This window comes from Macrobrachium rosenbergii, chromosome 21, assembly GCF_040412425.1.
Source record: "Macrobrachium rosenbergii isolate ZJJX-2024 chromosome 21, ASM4041242v1, whole genome shotgun sequence".
Classification (NCBI taxonomy): domain Eukaryota; kingdom Metazoa; phylum Arthropoda; class Malacostraca; order Decapoda; family Palaemonidae; genus Macrobrachium; species Macrobrachium rosenbergii.
Window position 1 is genome coordinate 65,949,842 of NC_089761.1, and position 22,235 is coordinate 65,972,076.

The 22,235-nt window shown below is 45.6% G+C and overlaps 1 protein-coding gene across 4 annotated transcripts in view; it reads right to left on the bottom strand.

The window, feature by feature from the left end:
- LOC136850259 (cold shock domain-containing protein CG9705) overlaps positions 1-22,235 on the bottom strand; it is a 115,421-nt gene that overhangs the window by 87,429 nt on the left and 5,757 nt on the right. For 3 of the 4 annotated variants that reach the window (XM_067123935.1, XM_067123933.1, XM_067123932.1), the window contains exon 2: positions 3,328-3,436. In XM_067123935.1, the coding sequence (XP_066980036.1) occupies positions 3,328-3,428 (101 nt within the window). In that variant the 5' untranslated portion in view covers positions 3,429-3,436. Of the gene's footprint in view, positions 1-3,327; positions 3,437-5,018; positions 5,160-22,235 lie in introns of all 4 variants that reach the window. The other variant, XM_067123934.1, reaches the window with a different exon arrangement.

Here is a 22,235-nt window from a genome sequence, read left to right on the forward strand (position 1 = left end):
ATAAATTTTTTGGATTCAATTTTCATCTTGATACCTTGGGCTTCACACTAATCTGTTTTTTTTTGGTTCTTTAGTGATCTGGCTAGAAGACCAATCAACATCAGCACTGACTTTGTGGATGATAAAGTCATTTGGTTCATTGTCAATTGAAGAAATTACTTCATATCTATTGGATATTTTGGTTTTATGACCTTGGGGAAAGTGATGGAGGTCTCTCTCTTTTACGGTAGGATGGGAAGCTACCTGGTCTAGACACCTCCCCCTCTATTGGTATCTTTGGTAGTTCCTTAGAATGTTCGTCCTCTCCTAAGTTAGGCAGAGATACTGCCCTAGAGAGGTACATGGATTTGTCTATGGGGAGAGGAGAAGAATGTGAAGAAGGCAGTGCATCTGCCTTGAAGGGTGTTGATAAAACCCTCTGGAGTGGTGAGCTTGCCTTCACATGCTCTTTCTTTATTTCGGACAGTAGTTTGGTAGGCCTGGATGACCCTCTTTCAGCCTTAAAAGATGGTGAATTTGTTGGCAAGAGAAAATTAGGGTTTTCTTTTAATGCTTTGGCATAATTTCAAGCTATGCTCACTAGGCATTTGGCATACCCAACACTGATGTGTTCTGTATTAGGCTTACTAAGGGCTGCTTCTTCAATCTTGAAGTTTGGACATATCCTCTCACTAGGTTTATGGTTCATACCACAATTTAAGCATTTTGCATCAAGAGTGCAGTCTCCATGCTCAGCTCTAGAACAGTTATTGCATACTTTATCATTTTTACAGGCTTTAGATAGGTGTCCAAATTAGAAACAGTTGAAACATTGCAAGGGCTTCTGTTTGAAGGGCTTAACTCTTACTCGTAGGTCCGAACATTATCAGGCAGTTGATGGTCCTACCACAATTCCAACTATTCAGCTTCAGACATAAACCCAATCCCAGCTATGATATCTTTTCTCTATTCAACAGGTCCAATAAATTTTAGCAAAAGTGGAAAAGTCCACAAAAATTAATCCAAACAAATCTATAATTAGATATGAGACTCTTGGACTTACACTCGGGAACAAACTCCTTGGGTTCAAGAGCCCCCTCACCACATCAAGGTGGTCCCACATCGAGGGGGTTTTCCATGTGGAAGCCACACTGTTCTGTGCCTTGTGTGGGGTAGGGCTCTCAATCCAGATTTTCTGTGCAAGAAGTGTGCAAAGTGGTTTACCTTCACAGAGGAAAAGGTTTGGGAATAAGAGGAAGATGAAGAAGCATTTGCTGGCATCGTGAGAAAAAACTACCCCGGGGACACCATAGAGCCCTTTCATTTCTTTCCTCTTTCAGGTCCTTTTATGCATAAGGCTACATTCACACAGGGCGTTTTTAATCATGTGGTGGCCAGGCTTCGTTTAACGCTGTAATAGTTCACACAGTGGTAATTTCTTTTATATATATATATATATATATATATATATATATATATATATATATATATATATATATATATATATATATATATATATATATATATATATATATATATATATATATATATATATATACATATATATATATAGTATATATACAGTATATATATATATATAGATAGATAGATAGATAGATAGACAGATAGATATATATACACTTTTTTTGACATTGAGTGTCAGAATGGACGTGGAAGAAATAGCTTGCGTTTGGCTGTTGAATGGCAGACTGAATGGGGGCAAACAGCGCCAAAGACGGCACTGGGTACACCCAGTTTTACATGATAGACATACCTACCTTTCCACTCATGACACAAGATGCTTACCTCATGTAATTGTTGGAGATGAGGCCTTTGGCATTATGGAAAATGTTATGCGACCATAAAGTGGAAAAAACCTGTCACACAAGAAGAAAATATTTAATTACAGATCGTCAAGAGCACGTACTGTAGGTACATAGAATGTCTTAGGTATCTTAGCTAAAATATTCCATAGGCCTCTCAATGTCAACATTGACTTTGCTGAGGATATAATAAAGGCATGTTGCATACTGCATAACTATATAAGGGCAAAGAGATGGTTATAGGTATGCTTTATCAACCACTTATGCATAGTAGGCCTACATGAAGGTCATGTTCCAAGAGGAGGCATGTCTGCAACCTCTGCCCGAGACAGATATGCAGATTGCTTTGTAAATGAAGGTAAACTCGAATGGCAGGACAGAATGATTTAGGAAAGTTTTCAAGTCTGACAAAGAACAAAAAAGGGTAAAATATACTCTTCTTAGTTATTAGAAATTTGTTTGATGTAAATATAAAATTATATTGTAAGTGAAAGAAAATGTGAGTTTCAGGTTATAATGCTTTTGTATATCCACTGATGATATACAAACATAAGTAATAAAGTTGTTATTCAGTTAACTTACCTAGGTTTTGTTTTTCCTTAATATCTTCAGAAGTGCAGAAAAGATCCACAATTTCTTCCCAACCCTTTTTCTTGACTATTCTGTCTCTGTACTCCTGAGATTTCATGTCCCAAATTGATGGGCGTTTTGCAATTTCATTTATGAATAAATCGGTATCAAAATGATCCTTCTCCATAGTTAACAGTGACAGCAATGCAATAGTGTGTGTGACTATGATCACGGGAACCAGACGTGGCGTGGATTGCTATGGTAACGCACAACCTCTTTTATCATTGGCTGACACACAGCCAATGATGGCACTGCTGTCTTCAAAAACGCGGTTCACCGCTGTGTGTGAACGATGTCATTGACTTATATGTATCTCGACACGCCCGGCAATCGCTGGCAGGAAATCGAGTATTGGAAACCGCCACGATACGCCCGCGATTTGAACGATTCCATAAGCTGCCCTGTGTGAACGTAGCCTAACACTCCCTCTTGGTCTAGGGAGGCTATGCGTAGGCAAGTGAATGACTCCCACATGCTTTCTTCCAGCAGTGAGTCATCTGCGCTTGCTAGGCTCGTCGTGGTTTCCTTTTACCTTACGAACCAGCGTAACATTGAAGACATGGAGCAAGAGAAATGGCACTACTCAGGCAATCTTGAAGAAAAAATCACAATGTTGCTACTTGCCTGAGGGTACAATCAGGCATTTATCCTCTTTTTTTTTGTTCACTTTTCTGTTTTTCAAAGTGTACAGGACAGGCTGATGAGAGAGCAAAAGTTGCTTGGTGGATTATCCAGAAATTGCCTTCAACTTTACCTAATCTTTTCCTTCTGAGCATTTTATGATTTCTTAATCCATCCTGTCCTCCCAAAATATAAAACTTTCAAAATAAAAAACTTATAAAATACAGCACTAGTAAATAATGAATAATAAATCTAACAGAAAGACCAAACTCACGTAGATTTTGTACGGCTTCGCTTCGTAATAATGGGGGAAGGGACCTGGAGACTGAAGGCCTTATTAGGACTGTCTGGAGTTAGGCTGTTAGGAGAAGACATTGCTGTTTCTGTAATGGTACAAAACTTGACATTAGATTACAATACTGTACTATTATAGATCATATCTAAATCTCCCAGAGATTCAGCTGTGTTCTGAAAAAAAGGCCAAATTTTGGTAGATCAAAACTCTTAACTTCCCAAGAAAAACATCTATACTTACTGACCCCAAAACTATAGTCTATTTCATTTTATCTGTCCACTACCCAACATAGGTTTTAGGTAGAAATGGCAATACACATAGCTAACTCGTGCTTGTCTGAAATCAATGTTTCTGATATTATAGCCTTGCTCTGATAAAGATGCAATCTATTTCTTCAGTAATTCATCTTAATGCTTAAATATACAGAGAACCCTCACACCTTATTTAGATCATAACCACGCCGTTTTATATTGATAATATAATAATACAAACACACAACAAGTGAGCTTGTATCAAATTGTCTATGCAGAGCAAACACAAACGAACATTGGGTTTTCAATAATTATGTTTTATCTCACTGTAGGTAAATAAAATATCTGGCTATGCAAGTGTGAATAAGAGGTAGTCTAAAAATTTGTTGCATGTAAATTACTTGTAAGATGAATATTCAAAATAGTGTGAGGCTGTCTGGGGTAAGTGAATAGATCAGCTACTACCACACTGGCTGGAAAATTGGAAATTTCAGTTAATGCATGGCAACAGTATAGTGGTTTTCTTTTCAGAATACTTTGTATATTTATACATTTTTTCTTTAGCATACAAATCATTATAATACCTCAGTGACAGAGCAATTTCAAGAATATTTTGCCAAATAACTTATCCAACAAAAGTTTGAAATATCATTGAGTTCCCCTCATCCTTAAATAGAACACATAAAGGTTACAATAAGAAAGAAATTTTCACAAATACGAAATTTAAGTGTGCTTAAAAGAATGCCAGTAAAATCAAATATCTGGCGAATCAATAGAAGAAGCCTATCTCGTTTTCCAATGCTTCATGATCTAGTGGTCATGATTAAAGGTTATTTTTCCAGTTTACATGCGTAGATATAACTTTGTATCAAAATGAAGTTATTCTTATATTAATGCAATGAAACTGTAAATAAAATAAAGTTTGAATGATAAGGAAACCTTGTGATCTGAACAGTTTGTGGGCTTAGGTCTGTGTGTGTGGCCTGGGCTATACCAGTGAGGCAGAGCATAATTACTGAAAGCCCACCATTTGTTTGTTTGATACAAGCAGACAGTTTGATACAAGCTTGTCTTTCCTGGATCCAGTATTAAGTAATTACTAAAGCACTTCAGCATATACAGACCAAAGCTTTGAAATATGCCTTTTATGGAAATGAAGTCAGTCTTCATAAAGATGCATTGATCAATAAGGAACTGTGTTCAAGGCAAGGTACTTGAGGGAGATTTACTTTAAGGGCTGACATGGTTTCTAAAATGCCAAATTTTTAAAAGTAATTTGTATAAATCGTAAACATGCTGAATTGTATCAATAATAGTATACCTATACAAAAGGGAAGAGGGTTTTTGTATATACAGTATGAACATTCAAATATGTTACTGAAGCAAGTTTTATTATTTATCACAAGAAGCTAGCAATACCGAAAATGTTGATTTCCAGCTCATCATGAGTTACTCATGCACATGTTCTAGATCTTCACTTCTGGGAGGGCAGATGAGATGGAACCAACTATTGAGATTTAATCCTCTGACACACACACATATTCAACACATGTACTATACCTGGAAGGAAAAACTTTTGAAGAGTTAACACTGACAATCCTCTATTAAATCAGGAATCTAAACCATAAAAAATAATCCTAAAGCACTTCAACATACCACAGTATATAAACCAAAGTTTAAAATAAGCCTTTAATGCAAACTATGTCAGTGTTCACAAACAAGCACTGATCAATAAGAACTGTCTTCAAGGCAAGGTACTTGAGGGGAATTTACATTAAGGACTGACATGGTTCCTAAAATTCCAAATTTTAGAAGTACAGGTGTAATTTGTATTTTTCCTAGGTATACAAATTGTAGCCTTTCATAAATGGAGTTGTGCTCTAGATTATAGACAGGGAACTCAGTTATCTAGACTCACCTGCATGACATGCCTGTCCAGCATGTGACGGCTTGCCACCTGCCTCTCTGCCCTACAGGAGAAAGATGAAAAAGAAAAGTGAGGAGGTCAGCCACTCACACACATTCTCTCTCATTTACTGCACACCTCAGGCAAGATGCTACCTGTTCCTCTAGGGGAACCAAATGAGATACACAACTTGCTGAGCAGTCACCACAGGACCCAAGGAAAATGTCTCCAAGGACCTGTGGGCAAGCTCCCGAAGGTACAAGGACGTGACTATGATTAGTCGGGACCACACTCCCACCCTTAATACCTGTAGAAAAAGTTAAGTATATCTTAGCTTAACCAGACCACTGAGCTGAATAACAGCTCTCCTAGGACTGGCCCGAAGGATTAGACTTATTTTACGTGGCTAAGAACCAATTGGTTACCTAGCAATGGGACCTACAGCTTTTTGTGGAATCCGAACCACAGTATACCGAGAAATGAATTTCTATCACCAGAAATAAATTCCTCTAATTCTTCATTGGCCGGCTGGAGACTCAAACGCGGGTCCAGCAGAGTGCTAGCCGAGAACTATACCGACCCGTCCAACAAGGAACTTAATACCTGTAGAATCAACAGGTTCTTCTAGAAAGCAAGGGCAGACCAATGCCCCTAACCTCGTAGCCCCTTACTCAGAACGCACTCCCATCTAGCTCGTCAGACGTAGAGTATGCTTGCTTGATTGTCTCACAAAGACAGAAAGAAATCTTGTTCTTGGATACCTCTTTTTTGGTTGAGCTGGTATTAACGAAGAGTCTTCAACACTCAGGCCTGAGATGTCGAGTCCTCTTAAGATAATACAGCAGCACCCTAACTGGACACAGCAACATCTCATCTTGATCACCACTAACAAAGTTCTCTAAGGAGGGGATTGAAAATTACTTGAATCTGGTGTCAGGGACCGACGAATTCTGAGTCTCCGCTATGAAGTAGGACAAACTCGAGTGTAACATATGTCAGGGCAAGCATGAAAACAGTCTTAAAGGTCAGATCCCTGTCTGATGACTCTCGTAAAGGCTCATACAGAGCACAAGTCAGGCTCCTCCAGATGAGAGTCAATCCCACTTAGGGGCCTGAGTTCCCTGGGTGGGCAAGACTGTTCGAAGCTTCTCAAAAGCATGGAGATCTCCCAAAAGGACAAGAGATCTACCCCCTTCAAACAAAGGACTTGGCCAAGGGCAGCTCTATAGCCCTTTATGGCTGAAACTGAGAGAAGCTTCTCTCGCCAAAGAAAGACAAGAAAGTCCGCTACCTCCAGAAGGATAGCTCCAACCGGAGAGATACCCCGTCGACGACACCAACCACAGAAGACGGCCCATTTTCCCTGGTGCACAGCCACAGACGACTTACAAAGATATCCAGACATCCCTGTCGCTGTGCGGTGAAAAAAACCTTTCACTTGCAAGGGACGCTGGATAATCTCCATGTATGAAGTGCCAGTCCTGCCACCAACTGGTGATACCTCTCCACATGCAGCTGACATAGCAGGTTGTGCCAAGGGGGAATCTCTCTCTCGGCACCTCAGAAAGTAGAGCTAGCAGGTCCGGACACCACTCGGCATGTGGCCACTTGGGAGCACGCCAAGGTCATCCTGATATTCAGGGAGATCATGACTCTGTTGATCACCTGACGAATCAGACAAAACGGAGGAAAGGCATAGGTCTCTAAACTGCCCCACATGTGCTAAACGGCATCTTCTATTGATGCCTATGAGTCCGGCACAATTGAACAGAACACCAGTAGTTTTCAGTTGTGCTGGGTTGCAAAGAGATCTATCATTGGGAGGCCCCAAAGATCAAACAACCTTTCGCTGTGTGTGGGTGTAGGGACTACTCCATCCCTATCACCTGACCCTGGCGGCTGAGCCCGTCTGCCACTACATTTCGGGTTCCCAGAATGTACCTGGCTGACAGCTCTACCGAGTGTGCTACTACCTACTCGTGCACCTGCACCGCCAACATCTGCAGCTGAAGGGAGACCAATCCCCACCCGCCCCCGCTTGTTGACATATGCCACTACCATGGTATTGTCGCTCAACACCACGGAATGCCCCATCACTCAACTCTGAAAATGCCACCTTAAGTTCCACGACATTGATGTGGAGGTGTTTGTCATTCTGATTCCACACACCAGAAACCAGCAACTCTTCCATGTGTGCACCCCATCTCTCGCTCAATGCATCCAAAAACAGAAGCATCTTGGGAGGGGAAGTACCTAACGGCACTCCTGTTAAGAGGCTCCTGTCGTCTAGCCACCAGGCTAAGTCCTTACTTATTTCCTTAGAAAGAGGATTCAGGAAGAACGGGGAGCCCCCTGGAGACCAAAACTCCTCCATTCTCCACAGAAAAGAACAAAAGTGAAGCTGCCAATGAGGGACCAGCTTCCCCATGGACAACAGGTGACCAAAAACGACTTGCCACTGCTGAGCCGGTTGCTCCTGTTGTGACAGGAACAACTGCGCTGCCTCTCTGAACTTGCTGATACACGAATTCGTGGGGTAGACTCCTGCTGCTGCCATATCTATCAGCATGCCCAAATACTCTACCCTTTGCCTGGGTGCGAGATCAGACTTCTTGAAGGTGATCACCACTCCCATGTTACGACAAAATTCAAGAAGTTGGTCTCTGTCCTGAAGCGACTGCGGCCAAGAGCTAAGCAGGACTAACCAATCATCGAGATACCTCAGAAGACGTATCCTGTGTGAATGGGCCCAAGCTGAAACAAAGGTGAGCACCTGGGGAGCAGCTAAGAGCCTGAAACAAGGTGCCCTGAACTGGAACATCGTCTCCCTAAGGGCAAAACGGAGGTACTTGCAAGAGGACTGGTGGATGGGAATTTGGAAATACACATCCTTCAAGTCCACCAAATGCATGAAGTCACACTCTCTGATGGAATCTAGTACTGATCATGCCATTTCCATCTTGAACCGGGTCTGGAGAAAAACCAGTTCACGGGTGAAAGATCTATGACAGGTCTCCAACCACCTGTAGTTTTCTCTACGAGAAAAAGACGGCTGTAAAACCCTGTAGAGTGATCTTTCACGACTTCTACAGCGCCTTTCTTCAGCATCTCTTTCACCTCTTCCCACAGGGTGAGGTCCTTCAGTGTGCCGGGAACATAAGTCAGGAAGTGGACCGGATCGTTGGTGAGGGGTGGCAGAAACTCGAAGGGTAGTAGATCTCCTACCTGAAGGACATCCACTATCCAGGTCTCCACTTCATATCACTGTCATGTTGCCCAATGGCTAGACAAGCAACCCCGCCACCAATGGCAGTACAGTAAGCAGGGAGGAATGCTGCCCCTAGCATCCTCCTCCCTTCTTCTTACCCTTGCCTCCTTTCCTAGGACAGGCAGGGAGCTGAAAGGGGCACGACTGCACACCTTTCTTACCAGAGGCAGAAGAAGACTGAGTGTTCCTTAGGGGACCCTAGGAAGCCTGGACTTCCTGGGACCCGAAGAGGAAGGGCCGGCCTGACCCAAAGGTCGGGCCACAGTGCCACACTAGGACCCAGAGGTTTTGGCCACTGCCTGGTGAACAAGCATGTCGTTGTTTTCAACCCTTAGCCTGTCCGTTGTTTTCAACCCTTAGCCTGTCCACCACAGCCTCCACCTCTCCTCTAGAGAAGAGGGAAGTGGAACCCATAACTGGTCTGTTTTAAAGTGCCAATGCCGACTCTGATCCCACAAACCTGGTAACCTGAGACAATACAACATCTCTTCTCTATAGGACCATGTTTGCCCACAGGTTAGCTGTCTGGTGGGCTAGGTCCAGTATGTGATGACCTGACCTCCAGACAACATCAGTCTCCTGAATGTGGATTTCTCTTCAGATGTACGGGACCCTGAAGAGGAAGAAGCGACCTTGGCCACAGCAAGGGACCAAAGATCAATCCAGGAGACTGTCTGGAATGCTGCCATGGCAGGTGATTCCACTGCCGCTGCTTCCCGCTGCAAAATGGAAACTCCTCTGCACGGAGGCAGTCAAGCAACATACCTGGACACAGACGAACCAATTCAGGTCAACCTGTTTTGTTGACCAAGTCCTCTCTGAGGGATTGTAATATTTCCTCTGGCAAGTGAGAGGCTGAGGAAGTCTCTTGCACGATCAGATAGGCCAAAGTGAGTTCTCCTGTCCAGACACAAGAGAATTCAACAGGTCCAAAACCCCCTCAGCAAGTCTCGACCATGCAAGCCCATCGAGACCCAGTGCTCCTTCTGGGATCATCAAAAAAACTCGATGGCTGATAAGCGGTCCACAGGGAAAGCCACGGTCTCTTCCTTGATATCACTGTATGCTGTATCATGCGATCTTTGAAAAAATCCTCTGCAACTCAGGGATGTAAGATCCTGGGGCATAGGACCCTCAAGTCCTTCCAGGTCATGGTCCTCCCAGGTTACTCCCCCCGCAGGTGGGGGACACGCCAGAGGCCCCCTGGAGAGATGCATATGATCAGTTCGGCCTCAGGCAGTGCTCAGGCCAGCAGTTACCGGGGCAGGAACATCAGCGCAGCAGCCAGGAACATGCAGAGGAGGAGCAAGGGATGAAGGCACAGGTGGCGCGCGAGCAGCCAGGCCAGGAGCCAGGGTCGAAGGCACGGGAGGCGTGTCAGCAGTCAAGCCAGGCCGAGAGACAGGGAAGTGAGGAGCCGGAACCATAGTCATGAACAGGCCAGGGTCAGCAACAGGGGCAGGCAAAGTCATATACAGCACCAACAATGTCACCATATAGGAGGGCCCAGATCGTGAGAGCAGGGCCAGGAACCCAGGGAGCAGCGGCACAGGATGGTGAGAGGCAGGAGCAGCCAAAACCTGGGTGTCTAGGTGTGAAGCCACCATCACAGGCAGCTTCCCGAACACAGACATGGTGACGGTCGTGGTGGTGGTAGCGGTAGCCAAGTGGGTTGTTACTGGAGCGCCAGACAGATGGGACACCAGGCCCTCCAGTGACGGAGCGCCAGGTAGACCCATAGCTTCCACCCCTAAACCTGAGGAAACAGTCGGGTTAAACTGGGAAGTCTCTGCTCGTTTCAGGGCAAAGATTTCACCCCCAGTGTGAGAAGAGACCCCCGAGAGGATGTCCTGATCAACCGCCCCCCCAACGTCCTTCCACACCCGTTGAAACGAATGAGGAAGGGAGAGGGAGGAACGATCCCGACGCATTAGCCACCACTGGAGTTGTCGGGGGCGTTACCCTCGGACAATTCCTTGGCAGGCTTCCGATGGCAGCGTCTCCTCCCCTCGAACCTCTTCCATTGCTTGGGAGACCAGGAACAACAGTCGCTACAAGGAGCGTCGCGTGAACACACACGTCCCCTGCAAGTTGGGCAAAGGGCGTGTGGGTCTGTGTCAACGCTAGAACGAAAGGTATTACATCTTTTGCTTCCTACCCCAGGACACATATTCTGGGGATAAGGAGGGTTTAGAAGGTTTATCAACATTCATTCTCAAAGAAAGAAAGGAAATTTCCCACCAAAAGTTGAAGGGTAGTCAGGCAGAGAGCGAAGAACAACGTCCGCATTCTACGATGGCCGAAAGCAAATTGGAATGTTTACATATGGGCAGGCGGTACTCCCGCCTCCTGGACGGTAGTTAACTGCCTAACCACCTTGTTTGAAAGTTCAACGGCCGTTTCCAGCCTATGCTGAAAGTAAATTCCTAATGTAAAGGACCGAGGGTTTAAATAGTGTGTCGGGACAAAATCCAAATTCTAGCTAAGCTAGATAGCTGCGCTACCAAAAGCAAAGAGTACTTCACCAAGGACAATCTCCGACCATCCAGCGAAAACGAAACAAGAGCTGCTAATAATTGGTGTTCAGTCATTAACCGGCAGAAACGAATTGAGCTCTTTGGCTACGTTGTACCTATTCTTCCCCGATAGTGGGCGGGGCAGTATGCCTACACCCAAAACAAAAGAGCTCTACTGCAAATTTTGAATTTTGATCAGCGCGTAAAGTAGAAACTATAGCTAATTATTGGTAAGTTACTTATATAAAACTACACTCCTGTTCCCTGAGCCGTTTACAGGAGAGCAGAGAAGTGCAAAGTCATCTGAATATCACCTGAAGTATTAATAGGGACAACAAATGCACATTTCTATGGACGCCTTTCCAATAGCTGTCTGTCGATACCTTAAGACAACAGGCTCGACTGAAGGGTAACTACCCGGGGGCGAAACCCCCTTCGGACTCCTAAAGGCCGTCTGTACGCCTCTTCCCGGTTCAGGGGAGTCTGACAGAGAATGAGTTAAGAGCCGAAGGGGCCGCATAGCCACCTTCTCCACTACACATCCAGCAAGACGCCTTTCCAATGGCTGTCTGTCGGTACCTGGGACCGGCAACAGGCTCGATTGACGGGGCAACTACCAAGGAACCTCTCACCAGCCTCCACTGGACTTTTAGTATGATTTCTCCCAAGTTTAAGGGAGTATGACAGTCATTTAGGTCTAGGAGAACCGGCAGGCCAGATAATCACCTCCTCCACTGTACAGCACTTCACATTCACAGAGTTAATTTCTGTTAACCCATACACAAGCCTGGCAAAAGTACAAGAAGGAAACGAGGGAGCTGGGCATGGGAGCAAGTGGATAAAAAAACGAGGGCCAGTAGCAGGAGAGAAAACTGATGCAGGGAGAGAGTTGGCGCCAGAAGATTGGGAGTCGGCGCTGTGAGCTGGGAGCTCTCAGCTGTCGCCAGGCTGCAGTTGGCACCCAGCTAGTAGCTCGGGAGCTAAGAGCTCAACAGCTGATGAACACCTTGGGCACTTGGAGCACAGTTCCCAGCTGTTGTTGAGAATGGCTGCTCTTCTCAAAAGAGGAAACTAAAATTAAAGCACAATTTCTCCCCTTATTACGTACTGCCCTTACATTTTTTCAGTTCTCTGCGAAGAAGAGTGTAAGATGTTCAATTAGTCCTTTACCAACAACAGTTTGAAGTTTACAACAGTTGCAGTACACAGAGTACCATCATACAGACATATCTCAAATCTTATCGGACATTTTTTGAAACTTGCAGATATACATATCATACCGAAAATATCAGTCCAGTGGGGAACCCAATAATTACATTTACTGTATTATGCTAATCGAAAAAGGAAAGTCAACTTTTACCGACAATAGTTTGAAGTACACAGAGTACCATCACACAGACATATCTCAATTCCTATCAAACATTATTTGAGACTTGCAGATGTGTATTTTATTACCGAAAATATCAGATGGGAAGCGAACTCAATATTTACGTTTTATTACGCTAATCGGTAAAGGTGGTAGCGAATAATGTTTACGTTTAATTGGTATACTGTACTACATTAATGGTAGTGAATCAAATGAATGCAAATTTGCTACTGTAGCGAAATATGATAACCTTGAATCAGATCTTAACTACAAATCAATAAAATGCTGATCCTGAGAGCTGAAGGGCTCAAGGCTACCCGAAATCAGCTATAATACCTCGCCGAAACCCGGTTTCCAACAGGCAAATTTAAGAACAAAGCTGCCATCAACACTCAGTGCTCACTCAAGCACCAGCATAAACAGAATGAGGTTGTCTGCTAAGTCATTCCTGGTATTCCCATTAGTGGGTGGGACAGTTACCAGCACTAAACCTCGAAGCGTTACCCGCAAATTTTTTAATCTAAACTGCCGTGCAAGTTGAAACTATAGCTATGTAATTACTTGGTAAGCTACTTATATATAATACAGTAATTCATGAATATTCCTCTGTGAAAAATTCCACAAATATGAAGTTTTCATAATAAAACTAATATTGTAATACTTACCTGAACACCTGAATTCGCCCTTAATCCCACTAGCCCGAACAACTCTCAATTACCAATCCACTATTGGGTATTTTAACAGCCAGCGTTACCAACGCTGCAGGTAAAATCTTGTCACTTGAGGTACCATAATAAACGGTTGGCAATGCTGACGCAGGTGTGCGCCGACACTCCCACTTTCGTCAATTGCTTTATTCAAGGTCAAAATTGATGTGGGGAAAGGAGGGTGGGAATCATTCAGGTGTTCAGGTAAGTACTGTATTATAATATTAGTTTTATTATGAAAACTTCATAATACGAAAAAGAGGCAGGAGCTGGCTTAGTGTTATAAAAAGCCTCAAAAAAAAAAAAAGACTGAATTGACTAAATTGGGAGGTCTGGAGTTCTTGCTTGAGGGTGCGAAAAAGTAACATACTCAAGTATGCGTCCGTAATCATTACTGCTGGCAAGAGGACATTCTAAATCCGCCAGAATCTCCTACACCTCCGGATAAGAATCCTGTTCCACAATGTCCGAACAGTCTAAGATCAACAAAGGAGGAGGCACTGAACGAAGCCTGGACAACAAAGAAGAGTCCACAAGCAGACCACCCTAACCAGAATGCTGTGCACCCACACCTAATCGGGTACCTGGAACTGACTCCGCATAGCTGAACCCGCCAGAAGAGAAGGCTGAACCGATAAAAAAAAAACCCAGAGCTGAGTGAGAGTAGCCAAACCCACATTTGCTAAATCCTGGGGAAGCATGCGCAAATGAAACGCTTGCAGAGGGACGGAAGAAGAAGAAGAAGAAGGAGGAGGGAGAATGAAAGAGGTAGATGCTACATTCGGAGTTACCGCCACGGAAAATCCAGGCGAAAAAGCCGCGGACCGCTCAAAGAAGGTACCGCAAGCCCTGCCAAAACTGCGGAGCGCAAACCCGAACCCAAACTGGAAGCGACAGGCAAACCCTATGAAATACCTGATACTTCCTGAACAGCCGCTTGAAGCGGAAGCAAGGGGTTGCGCATACCTGAAGGGATGGAACATGAGACCCCTGCAGCCAAAATCTGCCGAAACTGGGTTTTCACCTGTCCGGAAGCTCCTCCTACCGGAGAAGACTGTACTGAGGAAGGTAAGGTGGGAGGCAGAGGAATAGCAGACGCATAAAAAAGAAGTTACCTGAGAGGAGGAAAACCAAAATCGAAGGAGGGAAAACGGAAGATGCGGAAGCTGCAGGAAAGACCAGAGCAGAAGAAGAGGCCGAAGAGGAGACCGAAAAGGGAGCAACAGAGAATTGGGAGTAGGAGATGAAGTGACAGATAACCCAGAAGAAAACTTAGAACGAAAAGGACAGAAGGTACACCGAATCTGGCCCCCCTCAACAATCCTGAAACATATTTGACATGAATTCTGGACACTACTGTGTCACATACTCTCTAATGTAGAGAAACCATTCGAAAAATAACCTCTCACCATAGGTCTGTACCCACCGAAAAAACCCAGCAATCCACCCTATATTCCGCCACATCCAATAGCAAGTCCCGCAAACTACTTTTAGAGGTCGAAAGGACACACCAGAATCCGTCTTACTAGATGGAGGAGTAGAAAACTCAGGGAAGGGGGAAACTACAATAGAGATTCAGAAACAGTCGGAAGTGAGTTGGGAGCACAAGCAGAAGGGTTCTGCCCCACCGTAACTGAAACATTGACTTGAGACTGAGCCAGACCGAAAGAAGTGATGAAGGTGAAACTCTTGCCAGAGCACAAAAAACACTCGAATTCGAAACAGGAACCAGTCCAGGAGAACGACTCTGCATCCTCAATACCTTCTCCTCACTACCTAACCCAAACCTATCCTCCTTTATCACACCTAGATCTTGATCCTGACTAACATTATCAATGTTAAATTTATCAATACTACAAGGGGGTTGGGGGGGATCCTTCACTGCCTGCTCCGCACCAAGGGGGCCGGCAGACCCTACCCACTCGGAGGCTTGCGGTTCTGCCATTACCCTCAGCACCTGTTAGGGCTGGTTCTGGAACAGGCAGGGGAGCTGAAAAGGAAGGAGGATTAGACATCCTAACACTACTACTTTCCCTATCTGAGAAATGTTGAAGAAGACTAGCTATTAAATTTTCCATACTACTTGCAATCCTATTCTCTATCTGTTTGACTACCTCTGAACTCGCTAAATCCATCAACTGATCTGTAGCAGAAGCCTGAGACACTTGAGGCAACGAGAATCTGACCGACGTCTGCCGCCCTTACTAGCCAAAGACTTGCAATGACGAATGTAATCCTCCATCCCTTGTGCCTTCCAATCGGAACATTCATCGCAATGAGTCTGCACATCACATTTAACCTTCCTACATACCTGACAGGATGTTTATCCTGTCTCAAGGTACTCATCCGTCTCTGGCAGGAAGAAGAAGCAATGAGCTCCATCATCTACAGTCGTAGGGGCAGTCAAGGTCGACGTCGAAGCCGAAGTCGTGGTAGTAGAAGGTGAAAGAGTCCATGATGACTAATCGAGACCGGGAACCAGTGAGTCCAATTCTTAAAGGCGTTTCACATCGAAGATATCCAGAAAAACCAGGAGAAGAAACTGGTAAATACAATCCAGGTCTTCACCAGAGGTCCAAAATACAAAGAGAAGTTGGACAAAAGGATTAAAACCTCGCACTGCAGAAGGAAACAACCTTCCAGCAGCGGAAACAAAAAGCATTTGACGAAAGTGGGAGTGTCGGCTCACGCCTGCGTCAGCGTTACCAACCGTTTTTTATGGCAGCTCAAGTGACAAGATTTTACCTGCAGCGTTGGTAACACTGGCTGTTAAAATTCCCAATAGTGGATTGGTAATTGAGAGTTGTTTGGGCTAGTGGGATTAGGGGCAAATTCAGGTGTTCAGGGAGTGTATTGCAATAGGTAAATTTTCTGCACATAACGTGGATATATGTTGCACAGAGAAATCTGTGAATAGGTGAAGCCACAAATCAGGAACCGCAAATAGGAGGGGGTCCACTGTATGGTGGGCTAGGTAGGTGATGTCCCTACCTCCAGACAAAGTCAGTCTCTGAAAAGTGGCGTCTTCCTCGGGTGTACGGAAGCCCAAAGAAGAGGATGCACTCTTGGCCATGGCAGTAGATTCCAGTGCCACTGCCTCCGACTGCATGAGAGACCCCCTACATGCGAAGGCATTCAAATAACAGACCAGGACACAGATGGGTCAAGTCTGGGTCAACCCATTTGGTCAGCAATGGGCTCCCCGAGGCCGCAGTATTTCCTGTGGTGAGTTTGAGGCAGAGAAAGTGTCCTGCATGAGTGGCTACCCCTAAGTGAATTCTGCCCAGAAACTAGAAAATTCACCTGATCCAGGAACCCTTCAGCAAGTCTTGACCAAGACAAGCCCATCAAAACCCTGGGTTCCTTCTGGGGCCTCCAAAAGGATTCAATGGCCGATGAACAGTCCGCAAGAAAAGCCAAGGTCTCTTCCTTGAGATCGATAAGCTGTCATATCAGGCCAATGATCTCCACAAAGTGCCTCTGTAATTCAAGGGTGTCCGAGTCCTGGGGCTTAGGACACTTGGGTCCCTCCAGGTCACAGTCCTCCTGAATCACTCCCTCCACAGGAAAGGGACAAAAGCCAGAGCTCTCTTATAACCTCAGACCAGTCAAGCATAAAACCTGTCCAGTCAAAGGACTGAACCCGGAAAGTACGCTTCCCTGGACAGGGCTGAGATGGGAACAAGAACGGTCCCAGTTCCGAGCCCTAGGCCTGTCCAACTCCCAGAAAACCCCAAGGACACAAAGGAAACAGGTGAGGGAACGCGAGCAACCTTGCCCAGCCTGTTGGAAACCGAAGTCACGGCAGGTGAGCGAGGCCATGGGCGATCGTCAGCCCACAGTGATGATGTTCGTAAGGGTCAAGGGGAGGGGTCTCGTTCACGCGAACGTGAACGGAGACTGACCAATGAGCATGCTCTAATCTTCTTAGAAGCTGAAGCTTCCAAAGGTGAAGATGGCTGAACGGGGGACCTTCTCGTGCCTTGACCAGGTAACCAGACCAGATGAGCCGGGCCACCATCCCAGGACCCCTGGGCCACTCTCTTTGAGGAGTGGAAGGGCAGGTGAAGGGGTGCCTGCACTCTTTCTGCCCACCTTCTCTCACTGGGCCTTGCTGGCAGCTGGGCTCTGGTCCATAGACCGGGGACCCTTACCTGCCCAGGTAGGCAAGCTACCAGGGCTGGTACCAGTGTACCCAGGGTCCGGAGAACCCCGGGCAGCATTTTCTCCCATGCAACATAAACAGTGGGACTCAAGGAACTGCTGGCAAGAGACTTGGAAGCCCTTTCTGGAGAGGGCTGTCTGCCTTCTTCTTCCTCCCCTTGCTAGCTTTAGTAGAAGAAGGGGAGGAGGTGATAGCAGTCGATGATGAGGACAAAAACGAAGATGACAATGATGACTTCCTTCTCCTCTTCTTCGAATTCTTGCCAAGACTGGCCTTAGACAGCAGTGCGTGGAGAATGATGTCACCAAGCGATGACGTTGACAGCAACACCTGAGGGCACATCACTGAAGGGATGTGAGGCGATACTGCAGCTGTAGGGGTCACCCTTAAGCCAGTGGATATTGTAACTGTAGAAGTCATCACGGTTATCAAAGCAGAAGCAACAGGAAGGCCTTGTACAGCTTTCAAGTGATGAATTAAACCAGATACACTCGACTCTCCCGAGAGACCCAGGGAGGGCCACAACTCCCGAAGTGTCTATCCAAGGACAACTCCTCCTCCTCCAAGCAAAGCAAAACTGCTGGAGAGAATTCTGGCTGGTTGTCTTTTCCCCTTCAGGGGCTCTCCACTGATGAAGCAGCAGGAGTCGGCGAAGGGGAAACTGCTCCCTTAGGAGTGGTAACAATAGGCAGAAGTTTGGTTGGAGGTAAAAATGAACCAGAGATAAACTTCAGTGTCAACAGCAGGGTATTTCAATCTGATGACAACAGAAACTTCTTCTCTCTCCTTTTCTTCCCAGCAAACTTCACCCACTTTTCAGAAGGCCAGACCCAACACTCCGAACAAGGACTTGATTGATTACAGTCATGACTACAGCATGACACAAAGTGTGAGGATCAACCTCAATTAATGAGAGGAAAACATCACAAGGTTTGTATTTCCCCAAACAACACCTACGGGTTATCAGTTTTCTCTCAGGAGCAGACAGTTGCAAATCAGGGGTTTGCATACTTTATTGTTATTCACAATATAAGCAGGCAAACAAGAAAACAACAAAAGCATGAAAAGCAAATGGTAGTTGGGCAGAGAGCATAGCAGAAGTCTTCACTTGACAGCAGCCGAAAGCAAAGTGGAGTGCAGACCGATGAGTGGGCAGAGCTTCTCCCCTACTGTCAGTTAATGACCTTGTCTGAAAGTTAAACAGACGTTCCAGCTCACGTCTGCAAGCTAAATCCTATGTAAAGACCGAACATTGGTATTTGTGTAGGAACAAACCCAGCAAACGTTCAAAACATTCAAAACATACTATAAACAGTTCACATGAAATTTTGCAATATAACCCAGCTAAAATAGGATAATCCAAGGAACAAGGGTTACACATCTGTACCAAAAAAGCCATGACTAAGAACAGACGTCAGTTTTTTAAAGTAATGCCTAAACTCTGACACGTCACGTAACTAGTAAAACTTGGATCAAAAGAACCAATCAGTTTTCAGAACTGGCAGCTCACCAACATTTCCAGATAAAAATCACAATTTTTGAAAGTAAACTGTATTTTTCCTAACTATACAAACCTAAGGTCCTTTACATAGGAATTACTTTCAGGCGTAGGCTGGAAATGGCCGTTAAACTCTTGAGCAAGGTGGTTAGGCAGTAACTACCGCCAGGTAGGTGGGGATACCCGCCTGATCGGATGTAAACATTCCAGTTTGCCTTTCGGTCCAGGTTCAGATTGAGAGGTGGCATGATGTGGGCATAGTATGCAATGTAAAGGACCTTAGGTTTATATAGTTAGGAAAAATGCAATTTACTTTCAAAAATTGTGATTTGTTCCGACACGATACACAAACCGTCGGTCCTTTACATTAGGAAGATTCACTGGTTGGAGGGAGGAATCTGAGTGAGTCTCCTGAACTGACTGGAGTTCTGCACACCTGGGCTACTCCTCCTGGTCGAAAGAGCGAGGAGTACTGTGCCTCTGACATATTGATCGGAGTGTAGGAACTGCAAGATCAAATGTCAGATACTGGACCCTTTCGTATGAGTGAGGAAACGTAACTCCTAAGAAATAGGCTGGAAGGATCTAGAGTCGGAGGCAGTAAGGGAAAGCCGAGATAGGGTTCCCTTATTGCCAGTCTCTCCTTCCTCCCCTTGCTAGAGGAAGGAGCGGAATTGCTTCTACGATTCTATAAGAAAAATAGAACGGGTGCTCGATGGTAGTCTTACCGCATCAGTCCCAGTTCCAGCAGCTATTGGTTCGAGTCCTATTCTCATCCCTAAGGAGGAGAAGTTAGAGGATGGGGAAGGAGGAGGAAGAGAGGCCAGTCACTCTCGGAATCCTTCTCACTTCCAGAACCACACCTTAGGCAAGATGCTACTCGTCCTCTTGAAGGAGCCAGGTAAGACAACACAACTTGTTGAGCAGCCACCACAGAGACAAGGAAAAAGGGTTCCAAGGGCCTGTGGGCAAGACCGAAGGAAGAAGACAAGAGTGTGGTCTAAGAGACCACGTCTTGCTTCCAGACCGACAGAAACTTCCGGAATGCGAGGGATGGACCAAGCCATCGACTTCGTGAGCTCTCGGGTGGAAGGTACCGGTATCGTCGTCGTCAGCTGCCGAGTACCTCCTCTGATCGCTTCACGAAGTCAGGAGGAAGATGTGCCCTTAGACACTTCTTCCTTGGGAGAGACAGTACTAGCGAAAACGTTAACGACATCCAGGTTAAGAATGTCGAGCCTTTCGGAAAGTACCACAGCTCCCTAATAGGACAAAGTAACGAATGATCTGGATCATCGACACAAAGTCCAAGGAGGAGGGGAACAAGAAGGACTTGAACCCGACAGTAGATGCCAATGGATTCGGAGTCCACCTACGACATCCGAGAAGGAGTCGAGGTATGATCCCCATCCCTGTTCTTCCATCTTCTACGCCAAGGCCAGGGTAAGATGAGAGATGGTCCTAAGAGGGCATATCTCTATCCGACAACTCTCATAAGGCGTGTGCAGAGCACGGACAGGAACCCTAAACGAGAGTCACATGCCACCCAAGGAACAGTTCCCTGGGACAGCATGACTGAAGAAGCTTCTCGTCCGTAGTTAACTCTCGACTGAGGAGACAAAGGCTACTTCAGATAGAAGACTACGTTCTTCACAAATGAAATGGAGAGAAACAACCCTCGGCGGAGAAGACGAGGAAGTCCAGACCTGACGAGCGACTCTGACCCGAGGAGAAGTTCTGACAACGACACCACCAGCGAAGACGGATCCAGTCCCTGGGACAGTGTTGCAGAGGACTTCAGGGGATATCCAGCTATATCCGTTGCCACTCGGCGAGAAAGCCTGTGCTTGCAAGGAAAGCTGGAAAGTCTCCCAGTCCTGAACACACAGGGATGTACTGCCTCAAGAACAACTTCTTGTGTAGCTGCTACAGGAGGTTGGGTCAAGTGGAATTCTTCTTGATGCCTCGGCAATCAGGTTGGATGAAGGCGAAGTCTTCAAGCATTTGTCTGTAACTCTGGGAAAGCAATGTTTGTGAACCCCTAGCGAAACGGACAAATACAGAGGGGAAAAAACGCCGATATCGAATTTTCACCAAAAAGACAGCATGCCTCACCAGAGCGGCCTCTGGTCTGGTACAAAGGAGCGAGAAAAAACTACCGACTTGTGTGCAGGGAGGCAACAGAAGGACGGTAGGGATTTCTCAGTCGAGCAGTCTCTGAATGAATCTTCGTGAAGAAAGAGTGAGCAGCATGTTCCGTCCTGGTCACTCAAATCCGAGGCCAGGTTTGCCTACCAATACATCCCCACCAGGAATGCATCTGGTTAACTGAGCTGTCGAGTGTGCAATAGAACAATACTCGAGTGCCTGCAAATGTCGAGATGAAACAGGAGGAAAAAATGATTGCCTCTTGTTTGTTGACAAATGCCACTACTGTGGTTTTGTTGTTCAACGAAACTAGTGAGTGTCACAAAACCCATCCTGAATTCTCCGATGGCCAAAAGGCTGCCCTGAGCCCAGGACGGTAATGAGAAGGTACTAATCGTCTCGGTCACACAACTTCATGACAAGGTCTTACCAGTGTGCGCCTATTCCTCAATCTGTGATTCCGTAAGTAGACACAAGATGTAAGGGGAATATGCAAGCATATTCGAAGGTTCCTTCAATCAAGCGTTAGCCTAACTCTTTCCTCATACATCGAAGAGGAAAGAAGGATGGAGGAATGGAAGCAGACTTCCATTCTCCACCATGGGAAAACTTCTGCAAGATGACAGGGTACCGAGCCAATTAGCTCTAGCCGGGGTGGCATTTCCCGAATCGGGAGCACGGGAGAGGAGGCGGGATGGAAGTTTGATGGAAAGAATTGCAGAGACCTAAGGGAAATAGATACTTCCCCTGAAGGAATCCATTCCCAGGTCTCGGCAATGTCGCTGCCAGTTCCTGAGACTCGCTAAGTATCATTTCGTCCAGGCATCAGCAGTTGCAATCTTCTTCTGAAGCCTAGGACTTCTTAGCTAAGGAGTTGAGGGGGGCTGGCTTGAACTCAAGGTCGAGTTGGGATGACTAAGACCCAAAGTTCTTTGCCATTGTCCAAAGGACAAGTCGGTGCCCTAGTACGAACTTTGATTACCAAGGTATCTGGCAAATCTCTGAAAGAGAAAGGCAGAACCAAGTAAAGGTTCGTTCCTAAGGGTCGAGCCAACTCGGGAC